Below are 15,737 nucleotides of genomic sequence, written 5' to 3'. Positions count from 1 at the left end.
CGGAAAAGAGGACATTACAGTAATTCAACCTTGCACCAGTAATGGCTCTGGCAATAGTCAGGCAGCTCTCTGGGGTCAGGAATTGTCTGGTTGCGTTGATAAGCTTAGCAGTGTAAGCTGTCGAGGAGGCCACTGGACTCACTTGTTTAGCAAGAGATATGGAGGCATCCAAGCTGAGTTTTACCAAAGCTGAGACTGGGATTGGGATTCCATCAATCAAGAAGGAGGCTCAGTTTTCTTAGCATGCCAGGTGAACCAACCAGCAGGATCTCCGTCTTATCGTCATTCAAGCAGAGGTGGTTGGTGGCCATCCATGCCTGGATTATAGAGTAGATTTTGTTGAACGAGCAGGAGTCTTCATCATATGAGCCTGATAGGGGTAGGAGGATTTGGGTGTCATCGGCGTAGTTGGTATAAGAGATGCTGATGTTGTCCAGGAGATCAAATAAGGGTTTGGTGAAAATGTTGCAGAGGGAAGGGGAGACACATGTGCGTTGCGAGACACTGCACAGTATGGCGATGGGGGGAGGGGCACTTGCCGTGTCTGAGAAAACTGTCATGGACCTACCTTCAAGGAAGGAGGCTATCCAAGAGGACGCTTCCTGGCAGACTCGTGCCATGGCCTGGCCGGAAACCTGATTGGCGTATCCCTAGAATGTGATTTGTTTCGAGGTAGTGTTGGATCTGGTTGTATGCTCTATCCAGGATCTTCGGCAAGAATGGTACTGTTGTGATAGGATGGTAATTATTTGGAGTTGATGGGTTCTAGTCAGGGTTTCTTCAATAGGGGGAGGACCCATGATTCTTTTAGGCTAGCTGGGACTGAGCTGGAAGAGAACAAGGTGTTAATGAATTTCATAATGAAGGGAACTAAATCTTCAGAGCAGTCTTTAATGATAGTTGCTGGGCAGACATCCCCCTTACACCTTGAAGGTTTTAGCTTGCTGATAATGTCAGTAATTTCTATTTCTGAGACTTTTTTAAATTGGAAGGGGCTACGGTGTGGATTTTAGTGATGGAAGGGAGGTCAAGCAGGCAGGCAGCTGCTTGTTTCTTTTCTATTTTTTGTTGTAGAGAGAGCATTTTAGCACGCATGGTATTCCAAATACTGGAGCATCAAGTCTTGTCTTTGTTGATAGTGATGGGGGGAGCTGCCGGGGTCTCTAATTCTCTTAATATTTATAATATTTCTTGGGAGTTTGAATTGGCTTTGGATATTCTCGAGTTGTAGACTTCCGCTTTGGCTGCCAAGATGGCCTATTTGTATCCTTTCAAAATCCTGTAGAAGGTCTTTTTAAGGCATTCAGAGGGGTCTTTCTTCCAAATGGCTTCCACCTGTCTATTATTCAGCCGCAGGGATTGGAGATCTGGAGTGAACCAGGGGTTTGAGTGCCTTGTCCGCTTGGTCTTTCTTGGAAGGAGCTGGCCACTGTGTTATTAGCGTTAGTAAGGGTAATTACATAGAGGTCTGGTAAAGTTTGTGGGTGTGAGTAGTCTACGAGTACCGGGCCAAGGAGCAAGAGGAAGGGGGATATCGATTCTTTGGAGACTTACTGCAGGCCAGGGATAGTGGTAGCGTGGGCAATGGGGGGGCTACTTGTTTCCGCAACAGAAAGCTGAAACACAGGATGTGATGGTCAGGGCATGGGGTGTTAGACGTGACAGATATGACTATTGAAGTCAGCTACCCAATCCAAAGTCCTGCCTTTGTTGAGGGTTAAGGTGGACACGCAATGCTTAAATCCGATGTCAGAGAGCATTGGCTACCGATGTAGCTCCTATGTCTACGGGGTCATGGAGGCCAATTGAGATCCCCCAGAAGTATAACTCTTGAGGTTGGCTTTATGTTGTCCTCAATAATGTGGATGAGGTCTTCATGGAAGGGGGCTATGGGACCAGGCTGATGGCAGATGATGTGCATAGTGATGGAGCCCGAGGGGGTGGTTGCCAGTTTAATACAAAATGCGTTCGCAATGCCCGTCTGTGGAGTGATTGAACAGTCTTATTAGAAGAGATTCCAGATAAATAAGAGCCACCCCTCTACCTCTGGTGTCCAGTCTATCACACCTTAATATGGTTTAGCCCTCTGGGAGAGCTAGTGACACTGCTGGGCCTGAGGCTTGGTTGAGCCACGTTTCTGTGATGGCTAATTGGTCTAGTTTTAGAGTGGAGATTAAGTCATTGATGTCTAGGGTGTGTGCTGGCAGCGATCTAGCACTGATGGGGGCTTGATGTAACATATGGCATTGTTGGATTCCTTGTAGGGTACTGGGGGTGTGTGTATGTCGGGTATCTTGGAATCAATAGGATTAATGCTTTTAAGTGCTGTCCCTTCAAAGCTGAGGTCAGCAGTGTAGTAACCTGTGTGCAGGTGGTCTTAAAAGGGGAGAGACAGAGATGGATGGGGGTCAGGCTTTGCTACAGTTTGTTATGCTGGCTAAGGTAAGGGGCAGGTTCCTTGCAAGCTTGGGGATTCCTCTGCTAGGGCTTAGGTAATGTATCCAAGACATAATCTGTACTCTGTGTGTTTGTGGTAGTAGGGTGGTGCCTGTTGTAAGTTCGAGCGCATGAGTGGCTATAGCCTTAGTGTGGATGCTGTGAGGTGGGAGGTGTTTACTCTGATGGGCCTCATGCCTAATCTTGAGTTTCTGGCTGTGATGGCAACAGGAGTGGAGACCTCAGTTTGCCATGGCTTGAGAGTGATAAGTGGCGCTAGCAAGGAAGGAATGGTAAAGGTTCCCAGGATATGCAAGGTGGTGGACTTGGCAGTGGGAGCGTTAGGGCTAAGCAAGGTAGTCGAATGGGGTTACCCTTTCATGGGAAGGGAAGGCATCTTTTACGATGATTGTTCCCTGATGGGTAGTGGTAGACTGGGAAGGGTGCTGGTGTTGTGAGTCGGGTTGCTTGCTCCTCCTAAGCAAGGTGCGTTGCGGCAGGCGGCATTGTAGCAGTAGCAGGGCCTTACAACGCGTGGTGGCGCTGGTAGGAGAGCCGTTAGGGCTGGGCGTAGTAGAGGGCCTGTCTCTCTACTCTAGTGACTGCTGCCGGGCAGTGTTACTTGGCAGGCATTTAGTCTTAGTGCTGGGTGGCAAGGAGGGGCGTTGCAGGTTTGGAAGGGGCCAGGGACTCAGTGGGCAGGTTATTTTGAACCCTGGCTGAGGCGTGAATAACTGTGTGCGGGTTCATCTTGGGAGTGCCAAATGTTACTCCGGGTGGGAGGAAGGGGGGCGGACAAGAGAGGGGGAATGGCTTGGACAGCATAGACGCGCCAAGCCGTCACATAAGCGCCTGCTGTACATTGCTGCACATCTGTCTTACCTTTGTGTCTGGAGGGCACATAATCGTCTGGCTTGTTCAGGTACGACTGCAACAACGAGCTCTGGTGTATGCTCGCCATTAGAGCTGCACCCGACCAATGGGAGCTGGTATTAAGTCCAGGAGGCTTCTTGGATGTTGCCGGTGCCACATCTTAACGGGGGGAATTTTGTCTACACAGCGAGGTGAAGGACCATGCTCCTGCGTACACTGTGTCCCCCAAACAAGCTGGGGACGCAGCAGAGCTGCAGAGTGCTCAATTGGACTTGGTTCGCGGCCTTCGTGTGTCGGCTCTGCCTTCCGGCTCCGGTGTATACTCGCCATTAGAGCTGCATCCAACGAATGGGAGCTGGTATTAAGTCCAGGAGGTTTCTTGGATGTTGTTGGTGCCATAGTGGCAGCCATCTTTACCAGAGCAAGTTCAACTACATGACGAGGTGAAGGATCATGTTCCTGTATGTCCTGTTGTCCCCGAAACAAACTGACAGAGTAGAGAATGAAACAGGGGTTTATGGCAAAAAACAAAATTAATATCCTTATTGAGGAGAAATCTTAGGGCAGGCTATAGTTGGACATGCATAATGCTATTTTATCATATAATTGTGAAGCCCGATATAAAACTGTACGTACAGCTAGCACATTACACAATCCAAGTTACACTAGATGTTTCCTAATTTCTCAGATACATGCTTCAAAATCTATGGGGAAAGGAGATCATTTACATGTGTGGTGGGCATGCCCAAAGCTGCATTATTATTGGAAAGCGTTCCTAAGCAAAATGCATATGATCATGGGCTACCCTATCCCCAAGTCGCCTGCATTGGTAATTCTGGGAATGAGTAATCAGGCATGGCAAGATATGACTAATAATTAATGGTTTGTACTATTGTTTATTGCTGGCAGCTAAAATGCAAATAGCAGCACATTAGAGGCAGGCTGAACACTCACTTTCCGGCTCCACGGAATCTGGGAAATATGAGTAGTGTAAAAGAAATAATCATCATTATACATTTTAAATAGTGATCTTTCACTCAAGTAGAATAGGGTCGGGGACTACCTCATGAATGTGGTGCCCTGTGTACAAATCAATGGCTACAAACGTGTGCTATGATAATGGCAAACAATGATATAATATAATACAATATAATATAAGAATTGCAATTCATTCTTCATAACATGTTCCTACCTTGTACATCTCTCGGTAGATCAAGGCAGATTCTGGAAAATATCCCTTCTCCTTTTACTGTGATGTTCTCTGGCTCTAGGTGAGCAACCTGCACCTGGAAAGTCCTCTGGAAGACTTCAGGCATACCAGGAAAGTAATACACTTTCAGTAACATCTCCCCACCGGAAGCAATGAATCCCTGCAAGGGAAAGGGAAACAAAACAGATAGACCAGAATGAAATGATTAACTACAGAGGTCAAGGTGGGGACACAGAGAAGTGATCCTTCTTTAAGAAAATAGATCTCACATACTTAATACAATAGGAGTGAAGCCTACTGTTATACACAAATCAATCAACAAACCTTCTGCACGGCCTACAACTGAGGGTACATCTTAAACATGTGTACAAGATGGCTGATGACATTACTGGCATTAGTAATTAAGAACTCATGCTTGTATCCCACCAGAGCAAAATCTACAGCTCTCCACATCAATTCAGAAACTATTACAATGGTCATGAAATGGAGACAAAACAACCAGGAGGTTGAGCAGCACAATCCTATACATACTGCCACCAGTAAAATCCATGAAAATTACGTGATCAGAATTGGTAGATGTTGAGATTGATTTTCAGTACCAGCCCTGTGGACAGATTGAGAGGCTGCACTATTCTGAAGAACCGCGTTAAACAATAAAGTCTATCCAAACTCTTATCTGATGGAAATACTCCTGCCAGGGAAGCAAGAAAACATAAGGCTCTTGTCCTTTGGGTGTTGTGGTGGGTCAGTAGGAGGAAGCGGACACAGTGATGACATTTCCAAAAGGTATTTATTAAATAAGAATAAGGCCTATCTTTCCCTATTGATATGTGGAAATCGTCAGGAAATGTCCAAATGAATAAGTCTGCTTTCCAAAACTAATTCTAACTGACTCTACCACTATGCTAACAAACTAAGGTGAGGACAATGCCTCCCTTATCCTCATGGTTGCTTCTTGCACTTGTCTTTTTACTTTAGACTGCCAGGTAATATGCAATATTTAGGTAGTCTCTGGTTACCTCTTGTATCAGTTCTTGTAACTCTCACAAGGCTTTTAGCTTTTCCCTACTCTTTAGGGTTTGCTTTCCATATTTCCCTTCTCGGCCTTTGTCGTATCCGTTGATCCAGGTTAATGGGCCCTGGATAATCTTGTAAAGTACATTTTCCTATGTGCTTTTAGCTTTCTGGGTAATTATAGTGCAGCCTTTTCTAGACTGGCATGTCTTGTGCATCTTTTATCCTATGGGCTTCTCCTGCCTTTACTTCATAATATTGCCTATCCGATATATTCCACACTTTGCTTCTTGAACAACAGAGTATTCTCCCCTCTTCCCAGGGGAGTGTTAACCAAGTTTTACTGTTCTCCCTCTCATGATTATTTGTGTTTCTCTTTCTCACAGTGTTAAAGTTCAAGTCCACCAATTTTGTTTTCAAGGTTTCATCAATTGTACTGAGACAAGTTTTTCTGTTTGCACAACGAGGCCCCAAAGGCCTCCTGGTCCTCCCATTCTCCCCCTTACCTATATTACAGGGGCACATTTCTGGGGCCTGTGGTTAATTGGGACCTTCTCTTCCGGTTCCTTTTCTCTGTCAGCATGTTTTCGCCAGTGTCCTCTTTGGGCATATATATTTCTGTTTCCCTCTCCCTCCGTCCCTCTGCAGGTAGCCAGACCGTTTGCCCATTCCTCAGCGGGGTGTTGTTGGCATTGTTGAACGGGCAGCAATGTGACCACGGAGTCCTCATGGTCACGCCACCACCAAGTTCTATCCTGCCGTTTCCTCAGGTTCTCCCTGCCTGCATCTGTTGTGACGTATCTCCAGCGTTTGCTTCTCACGTTCAAAGCAGTTCTGAACATTGCAGGCTCCACAGCTCTCTTCAGCTCCACCTCCTTGAGGTGTTACGCTTCCAGGGGGCCTCTCCTGCCAGTGTATGCGTTCCTCTTGCTCGCCTTGGTTCGGCGTGACCTCATTCAGATGCCTCGTCGCAGTTAATTGGAAGTTTTTCTTTAGGTAGATTCTCATTCTTGCTTATAATGGCATAAGTTAGCTTTCTCTTCAGCCAAGTTTCAGGAGTTGATACGGTTTGTCATATCGGATAGTCTCATGCATGCCATCGTGGCGAATTGTTGAGGGAGCTCCTCACCAGAACGGGAGTTCTTGTCCCTTAATGGAGTCTCTCTCCCAGTTCGGTTCCTCTTGCCCAGACCTCTAGGGAGGGTCTTGCAAAGCAGGCTCACCTCCCTAGTCTCAAAAGGGGAGTCGGAACACATTCCCTTGATTTGTTGTCACAGTATGTAAATTACAGAATCTGTTATTCTTATATGGTTTTGTCCCATTGCCATCCTGAACCCGCCCCCCCCCACCTTCTTAAGGAATCCAGGCTGGATTCCACAGTGTTTAAAAACTGCAGACCCACCAGAGGTATCCTATCTTATGGATCTTTTAAATTGTGATGGAAATTGTGGTTAAAAAGCTGAAAGAACATTCTGGAGTGTCATTATTCTCAGTCTATTTCAATCCCCATTCCTTCCTAAACATGGTAAGGAAATGTCCTTTCTCTTTGTATGGGAAGATCTTCTGCAGGCTTATCAATGGGCCCTTTCTCTATGTATTTGCCATGGCCTTTGATACTGTGAATCATAACCAGCTACTTTAACAGTGATCTCAATTTCCTGGTTTACACGAAACAGCTTTGGATTTGTTCTGCTCCATCTTGGAGGGACAGAAGAACAAGTTACTTAGCAACTGTAACGTTCTTTCGACTGGATTTTCCTCCCACGTGTTCCTCATTTTATGATATTCGTATCCTGCCAGCTATGCTGCTTCGGAATCAAATATTCTCGGCAGAGGGCGCTGTGCACGAGGTTGTGTCGTCGATGTCCCTCGACGGGCTCCGTACCGCGTCAACGTCACCATCAGTATAAATAGCTTGTGCCACGCCCGTTGGCTTCAGTTCTGTTTATTCGAGGAAATATTCGAGGAACACCCAGGCGTTCCTCTTCGTGGGAGGAAAGTGTAAGAAACGCAAACTGTACTGCGGGGTAGGATGGGAGGGGCGATGAGCAATACGCGGGAGGAACATCCAGTCGAAAGAACGTTACAGTAGGTAAGTAACTTGTTCTTCGAATGGATTGTGTCCTCCCACGTATTCCTCATCTTATGATAGACTCCCATAGCAGTGGTAATTTTGGAGGTGGGAGTACTAGTTATTGTTTACATGGACGGAATGAAGTACCGCCTTGGCAAATAAACCCTCATTGGAGGAAGAGGCATCTAAGCAATAATGCTCGATGAAGGTATGCATTGATTCCCATGTTGCAGCTGAACAAATATCTGCTGCAGGGACTCCCCTCTTCAGAGCCGCAGAAGTAGCCATCCCCCTAGTGGAATGAGCTCGAAGCCCATCTGGTGGGTCCTTCCCCACCAATCTGTAGCACTCAATTATAGCCAGAATGATCCAGCGGGACATGGTTTGTTCTGTCACCGCTAATCCCAATTTATGACCTGTAAAACCTACAAAAGTTGGTCATCTTGACGTAATTTTGACATTCTTGAAATGTAAAAACTGAGAGCCCTTTTGGGGTCCAGTCTATGCAGGCTCTCCTCTTCTTTGCCCAAATGAGGAGGATAGAATATTGGTAATATGATTTTTGTGACAAATGGAAGTCAGAAACTACTTTTGTTAAGAAAGAGGGTTTAACTTTAATAACCACCTTGTCCTTATAAAAAGTGGTATATGGAGGTTTACATGAGAGAGCCTGTAGTTCACTAACCCTGTGGGCTGATATTAAGGCCACAAGGAGGACAGTCTTTAATGTTAGAAGCCTCAAGGGACAGGAGTGCAGAGGCTCAAAAGGTATACAAGTTAGAAACTTAAGAACTAGATTTAAATCCCAAGTTGGGACATGAAAGGGGACTGGAGGGTACACATTAGCGAGCCCTTTCAGAAATTGAATTATCAATGGAATTTTGAAGTAAGAAACCTCTTCCGAGGAGCGCTTGAAAATGGACACCGCCGCTAGATATCCTTTAATTGTTCCGATCTGGAGCCCCAGATTGGGTAGATGCAATAGGAAAGAGCAGCATTGGGGTGCCACATTGAAAAGGGTCCACATCCTTATCTTTGCAGCAGTTACTGAACTTGTTCCAACGACACCGGTACAAGGATTTTGTTGCTGGCCTTCTGGCCGAAATCAAAATCTCCATTACGTCATCCGGAAGATCCCAATCCTTGTATCTCAACCTCTCAGAAACCATGCGTGAAGATGGAGTGTTTTGACCTCTGGATGGAGAACCCGAACTTCCTCTTGCGAGAGAAGATCCTCTCTTAGCGGAAAACGTATTGGTGGGCAGATGGACATGTCCAGAAGGTCTGGGTACCACGTCCTCCTGGCCCAATCCGGGGCAATTAGGATCATGGTTTTCCTGAATTTTCTCAACCTCCCGATTACGTGGAAACTTGCAGTCCACCACAAATGCGTCTCCTAGAGCTCCTCTCGGAGGAAATTCCCTTGAGCCGTACTGTTCGCACTTCCGGTTTATCGTGGTCGCAAACAGATCACTTGAGGGGTTCCCCAAAGAGCAAAGATCTCCAGAAGGACTTCCTGAGCTAGCTCGCAATCGTGGGAGACTGTGCTCTGCCTGCTCAGAGCGACTGCCACCGTGTTCTGCTCTCTGGCCAGGTGAACTGCTGATAGATTCCTTCTCGTATTGCCCAAAATCAGAGCTGCATTGCCTCTCTGCACAGTGGTAGTGACACTACGCCTCCTCACTTGTTGAGGTAGTACATGTCCACCGTGTTGTACATCATTATCAGGACATTCTTTCCCTGTATAGAGGGCAAGAAGGCTTTCAGCGCTAGTCTGATTGCCCTCAGCTCCAATAGGTTGATGTGTAGTCTGGACTCCGATGGAGACTGGATGCTGATTGTTAGATCGTTGGTGTGGGCTCCCCACCTCGTGAGTGAGGCATCCGTTACTATTGTTATCTCCAGCCATGGTTGCCAAAAAGAGTCTCCCTTGAGGATGTTATTGCAAGCCCACCATATTAGATCCTGAGCAACTGCGCTCGGGACTTGCAGAAGATCCGACATATTCCCCGAGAACTGGGACCACTGAGTTCTGAGGGCCCATTGAAGGGATCTCATTCTCAACCTGGCCTTTGGCACCAGAAAAATGCAGGATGCCATGAGGCCGAGCAACCTCAAAAAAATCGAAGGCCGGCAGATGCTGGGCATTCTGGAACTCTGATACCATCTGCAGAATGTGGAGAGATCTCCCCTCGGGAGGCGAGGCTTTGCCAGAGGAAGTATTCAAAACTGCTCTGATAAATTGAAGATTTTGGGATGGTATCATGCAAGACTTCTTGAAATTGAGGGAGAAGCCCAGTTTGTGAAGGAAGTGACAGGTGATGGATAAATGTTCCTGAGCTTGTTCGGGAGAACATGCTCTGATCAACCAATCGTCCAGGTAGGGGTAGACGTGAATCCCTCCTCTCCTAAGACTCGCTGCCACAACCGCCATCAATTTGGTGAAAACCCTCGGGGTGGAGGTCAGCCCGAATGGCAGAACAAGAAACTGAAAGTGAGAACCGCCAACCGCCAGCCTCAGGTACTTTCTGTGCTTGGAATGGATTGGCACATGAAAGTAAGTATCCTGAAGGTCCAATGATACCAACCAGTCTTGGAGTTGGAGAGCCTAAAGGGTCTGAGAAAGGGTTACCATCTTGAACTTGTCCTTCCCGAGGAACTTGTTCAAGTTTCTTAAGTCCAAGATGGGTCTCAATCCTCCGTCTTTCTTTGGAATGAGAAAGTATGGGGAGTACCAACCCTTGTTCCTCTCCGCTACAGGTACCTGTTCTATTGCACCTTTCTCTAGCATGGTTAAAATTTCTTGCAAAAGGAGCAGATGTGGAATTTTGACAGAGTTGGTTCCCGGTGGATGGTCCTGAGGCCTTTTTAGGAAGGGAAGGCAGTAACCTTGAGCTACTGTTTCCAGTGCCCAAGCATCTGAAGTAATGCCCCGCCATTCTTTCAGATGCTGAGAGATTCTACCTCCCACAGGGGTTTTGTGTGATAAGGCCTCAGAGTGATTTAGAGGCGGCTGCAGGAGCAGCTGAGGGCAAAGACGCCGATCCTGAGGCTGGTTTTGCAGTTTTTCCTCGTCCACCACGAGCGACATTTCTCTTGCCTCTTTGAATGGCCTATCCTCTTCCTCTACCAAAAGAGGAGTAGTACCGATAAGAACCTCTCCAGGAAGATGAGCCCGAATAAGGTTTCTGAGGCTGTCGCATGGAGGCGCTAAGAGATTTAGCTGCCGCTTTTGAGGTCTGTAGTTTTTCTAGGCTTTCATCAGCTTTACTACCAAACAGCCTCAAACCATCAAAAGGCATGTTGAGAAGTCTGGCCTGTACATCTGGTGCAAAGCCCGACTTCCTCGACCACGCAAATCTGCGTAGCACTGTGCTTGCAGCCATGGATCTGCTGATACTATCAGCAGTATCCAGTCCAGACTGGACACATTCCCCCATTGCCTCCTTTCCGTCTTTGACAATATTCAGGAAGCCTTTCCTTTCCTCGCATTCCGGAATATGTTCAGCCGCCGCCGAAATGCAGTCCCACAGGGTACGAGTGAACCTGGCCTGGGGTACAGGTGACATTAGTTGACTTGATCACCATGCTACCCGAAGTAAAAACCTTACGGACCCAAGCATCCACCTTCTTATCCTCTCTATCCGGAGGGATAGATGGATATGCAGACTGTCTTGATGAAGTTGCAGCTTGAATAACCAGACTTTCTGGAGTGGGATGCCTGCTTAAATACTCAGGATCAGAACTAGAAGTTCTATACTGCTTAGGAAAATTACCATTTACTGCAGCAATAGTATGAGGAACTTCCCTGTTTTTTTCTACTGTTCTCTGAAGTGCTCTATGGAAGGAGAAACTGGATCCTTCTGGGGCCCTGATCAAGTATGTCAGTCATATCATCCTAATCAAAAGTGTGTGAGGCTCTACCCCAGCCCATATATTCCACCACTCTATTCATTTAACTCCTGTACCCTGAATTTGCTTGTTCTACAGGGTCAGGTTTTGCAAACTCCAGTTCAGGTGACGTATCAATGCCACTAGCAGAGTGAAGGGAGTCACACAGGCCTCTCACTTTCGATTCTGGATCGATTAATTCTTCTGGGACCTCTCTAGTACCATATTGTACTCCAAAAGGAGAAACCACCTCTTCTTCAGAGCCACTTTCTTCAAAAATAGAAGACAGACTTAAAGAAGTCTGATTTAGGTAAAGGAGTAAATCTCCTTTCCTGTTCATAAGTTTTGGTCGAAGGAATCGAAGGAACCTTCGATGGTATTGAAGGAGTTTGAGGACACCGATGATGTCTTTGAAAAAGGCATCGAAGACCCTTTTGGCTTCGATGTCCAAGCCGTCAGCGCTGATGGCGTCGACGAAGTCGCCGATGTTTTCAACGACTTATGTTTTTTATACAGTGTCGGAGAAACACTTGATTCTCGAGGAATCATTGACGTCTTGGTGTTTACTCACGTTTTACGAGTTTCACCCATACTACTGGGTTTTACCACAGTAGTTCCTGACTTCCCAGTGTCGTCCGACGGAGCGACTGGGGTCTGGCTCTTTTGAGGCTTCTTTGAGGGGGTCGAGGCCGCATTCTCAAAGACCTCCATCATCTTCCTTCTAAAATCTTCCCATTTTCTTGGGGAAACCGACTTAGTCGGGCATCGTACCAATTCGGTAGATGTATCGGAGGATCAAGAGGGAGATATATGTCTCCTTTTAACTAAGATGAAGAGCGTCTCAATCTACTATGAGATCGAGATCTCTTAGAGGGTTTACGATGATCCGATTCTTTCGAATCGCTCGATTTTTTATGTCCTTTCGGCGAGGCCTTCGAGGAGGCCTTAGAAGCTTCCCGCCCCAACGCCAGTTTACCTTTCCTCTCAGGAAGGGCCTTCTCCATCATCGCCTGACAGGAGCCACAGTCGCCTGTTCGATGGTCTGAACCTAGGCACCAAAGACAAACGCAGTGAGGATCTGTAATCGACATCTTCGATCCGCAGTCAATACATTTTTTTAACCCTGTTTTGGGAGTAGAAGGGGTAGAAGACGACGACATTTTCAGAAGAAAATTTTGAAGCGTGCCGTTCTCGAGAGCAAAGCAATCGGAAAAACGGAACTGAAGCCGACGGGCGCGCCATGAGCTATTTATACTGATGGTGACGTCGACACAGTACGGAGCCCGTCGAGGGACATCAACGCCACGACCTCGTGCACAGCGCCCTCCGCCGAGAATTATTTTTACGAAGCATCAAAGCTGGCACGATACAAATATCATAAGATGAGGAATACGTGGAGGACACATTCCATTCGAAACAAAGATTTTGTCTATTTCATTGTTAAATGACCTCACTGATGGCTGACTGGAGTTCCCAAGGATCACCACTGTTGCCAATCCTGTTTAAAATCCATCTGTTACTGCTTCTATGTTTAAACATTTCTATTAGAGTAGAATAAAGGCTCAGCTTTAATTCGTACACAGATGCTATGCACATAGATCTGCCAATCAATGAACCACGGAAAGACTTCACAGACCTCTCTGAGGGAATGGACTTGGTAGGTAGATGGATGAGAAACAGTGGACTGTAGCTCAAATCCACTAAAATAGGAGCGCTTATAATGGGACTCCCACTTGTTGAGAAAACCTGCCTCCCTTCCCTGACCGACCCTCTTCTTGGGTCATCATGCAAAGTACTTGGAAAAGGTCAAAATAAAATGTGGGCGACCTTTGGTAAGCTAATGTGAGCTGCAACATGCAAACTGAAGTGGTGTAAAATCTCCCTTCTTAACCATACATCAGTTGTGAATTATCAGCGACAAGCTACCTCAAATCTAATTGACTGGTGTGATGAATAGAGAAATGGCCAGCTCCTTCAAGGCACCAACCTATACCCAAGTGAGGTGAACGCGGGGGGGCGGGTGACCACTATAAGGAACACAGTTTCAGTGGTAGCAGTGAGCCAATGGAAAAAAAGGATCTTTGGTATCAAGATGTGACCTTGTCAGAGGAATGCACAATAAAGAACAACTGAAGAGGTTCTGGTAGGTGGAGAGGTAGGTGTGTCATCAACAGGAAGGCAGACAAGAGAAGGCAGAGGCAGTTGAGGCACAAAAGGAGCTCAATCAGACTGGAAACAGGTGACAAACAGGTCGAAGGACAAACGTGGAAGAACAAATGACTTACCACTGGTAATGTGTTTTCTGGTGGATGTTCCTCCCACGGATTCCTCATATTAGATATATATTATCCTGCTTTGCAGCTCTCTGAAACATTTCCCTAGCAGGGGTCGCTGTGTCATTAAGTCGTCTTCGTGACCGGATGGGATGTCGATGCCTGTACAAATAGCACTCTGGGAGCCCTGCGACCTCAATTGTCATTTTTTCCCCTTGCACAGCTGCGTTAGGGATCAGAGACAAAAAGTAGTCACTTAAGCATTAAAGGAGAGTCATCGTATAATTGTATTCGAGAACTCCTTAACTGAGGGGTAGGCTGGGAGGGCTATGAGGAATCCGTGGGAGGAACTTCCATCAGAAAGAACATTACCAGGGCTAAGTAATTTCTTCTTCTAATGGATTGTGTCCTCTCACGGATTCCTCCATTTAAATAGACTCCCATAGCAGTAGGATCTTGTGCAGGGGGGAAGGAGCAAAATCCACGGTGATTATGTATAGAGGACCACGTTGCGGCCTGACATATATCCTTTACAGGTACCCCTCTTTGGAGAGCAGAGGTATCTTCCACACCCATAGTGGAGTGTGTGTGCCCTGAAGCATTCAGGAATTTCCTGACCTGCTCTGGTGTAGCATTCATAAACACAAAGCACTATGCATCTTGAAATGGTTTGCTATGTTATTCCTTTGGCCATTTTCTGGCCAGTATATCCAATGAAGAGCTGATCTTCCAGCTTAAATTAATTCATCCTGGTAATTTAAAAACTCTGAGCCCTCCTAGTTCAAGCCTAAAGCTTGAAATTTGGCAAACAAATTGTCTGTGACAGGTGAAACTCTGATACGCCTCTTCAGAAGGAACTCCAAGAGTCATCATGTCCTTGGTAAAGACAGTAAAGAACAAATTACTTAGCCCAGGTAATTTTCTTTCTACTGGACCCTCAAGGCGGCTGTGCAACAAGAGGTGAAAATCTTGAACTGCATGCTATTTATACCAATGTCGATTGCACGGCAGAGTGCAGGGATGGAAGCCGCTGAGGGACCTCGACTCGATGAGGTATGGCGGCCTCTGCTGTCAAAAAGGTTTGTGATGCTGCCAGCAGGATATCGGACTATAAAAGATGAGGAATTTGTGGAAGGAACATCCAGGAGAAAGAACATTACCAGAGATAAGTAATTTGTTCTTCTAAATGCATTGTAACCCCCACAGATTCCTCCCATTTGATAGACTCCCATAGCAGTTTGTACATGGAGGTGGGACATTGATTTATGCTGTGAAGAACAGCTTTCCCAAATCTAGCGTCCTGTCCCCACAAGGAATATAGGCAGTAATACTTTGAGAAGGTATATAACGAAGACCAAGTTGTAGCATTCCAAATATCCGGTATTACCCCAAAAATAGAATGAGAAAATAATGAGGTGTAAAAGACCACTTTTTTGGTGGAAATGTGAGATTTTCACACATTTGTATTAAAAAAAAAAAAAAAGATGGGCGTATAACTTAAGGTATGGGTAAGTGGGGGGTGCGGGAGGTCTGCCTCTGCATAATTCTTTATTTAAAAGTGCCAAAAGCCAAGAAATGTTTTGTAATTTGACCACAAAAACGTGTTATTTTGTTCCCGATATTTTCACATAGATCACAAATATCCTGCACTGATATACCTATTTTTAAGGCTGAAGTGGTTGCCACTCCACTGGTAGAATGTGCCCTTAAATGATCCGGAACATCCTTACCAGCCAGGGAATAATTCTGTGATACACAGAATAATCCACTGTGACAAAGTCTGTTTGGTCACAGCCTGCCCGAACCTATGTCCAGTATAACCAACAGAAAGTTGGTTGTCTTGTCTGATGTTAGCTAGTCTGCTTATCTGGAAGCTTAAAGCTCTTTTAGGACCTAATCGATGTAACCGCTATTCATCCTTGGAAGTGTGAGGAGGTGGGTAAAAGCCAGTAACACTATTTTCTGT

At 46.1% G+C, this 15,737-nt stretch overlaps 1 protein-coding gene across 1 annotated transcript in view; it reads right to left on the bottom strand.

Annotated features, from left to right (window-relative positions):
* HYDIN (HYDIN axonemal central pair apparatus protein) overlaps window positions 1-15,737 on the bottom strand; it is a 3,273,799-nt gene that overhangs the window by 1,889,847 nt on the left and 1,368,215 nt on the right. The window contains exon 29 of the mRNA XM_069654775.1: window positions 4,502-4,679. Coding sequence (XP_069510876.1) covers window positions 4,502-4,679 — 178 coding nt within the window. The remainder of the gene's footprint in view (window positions 1-4,501; window positions 4,680-15,737) is intronic.

The sequence above is a fragment of the Ambystoma mexicanum genome, chromosome 1p (assembly GCF_040938575.1).
Source record: "Ambystoma mexicanum isolate Mex_15411 chromosome 1p, UKY_AmexF1_1, whole genome shotgun sequence".
NCBI classification, from domain to species: Eukaryota; Metazoa; Chordata; class Amphibia; order Caudata; family Ambystomatidae; genus Ambystoma; species Ambystoma mexicanum.
Note: the sequence above shows the minus strand (reverse complement) of the source record. Positions and strands in the feature narration are given on the sequence as shown.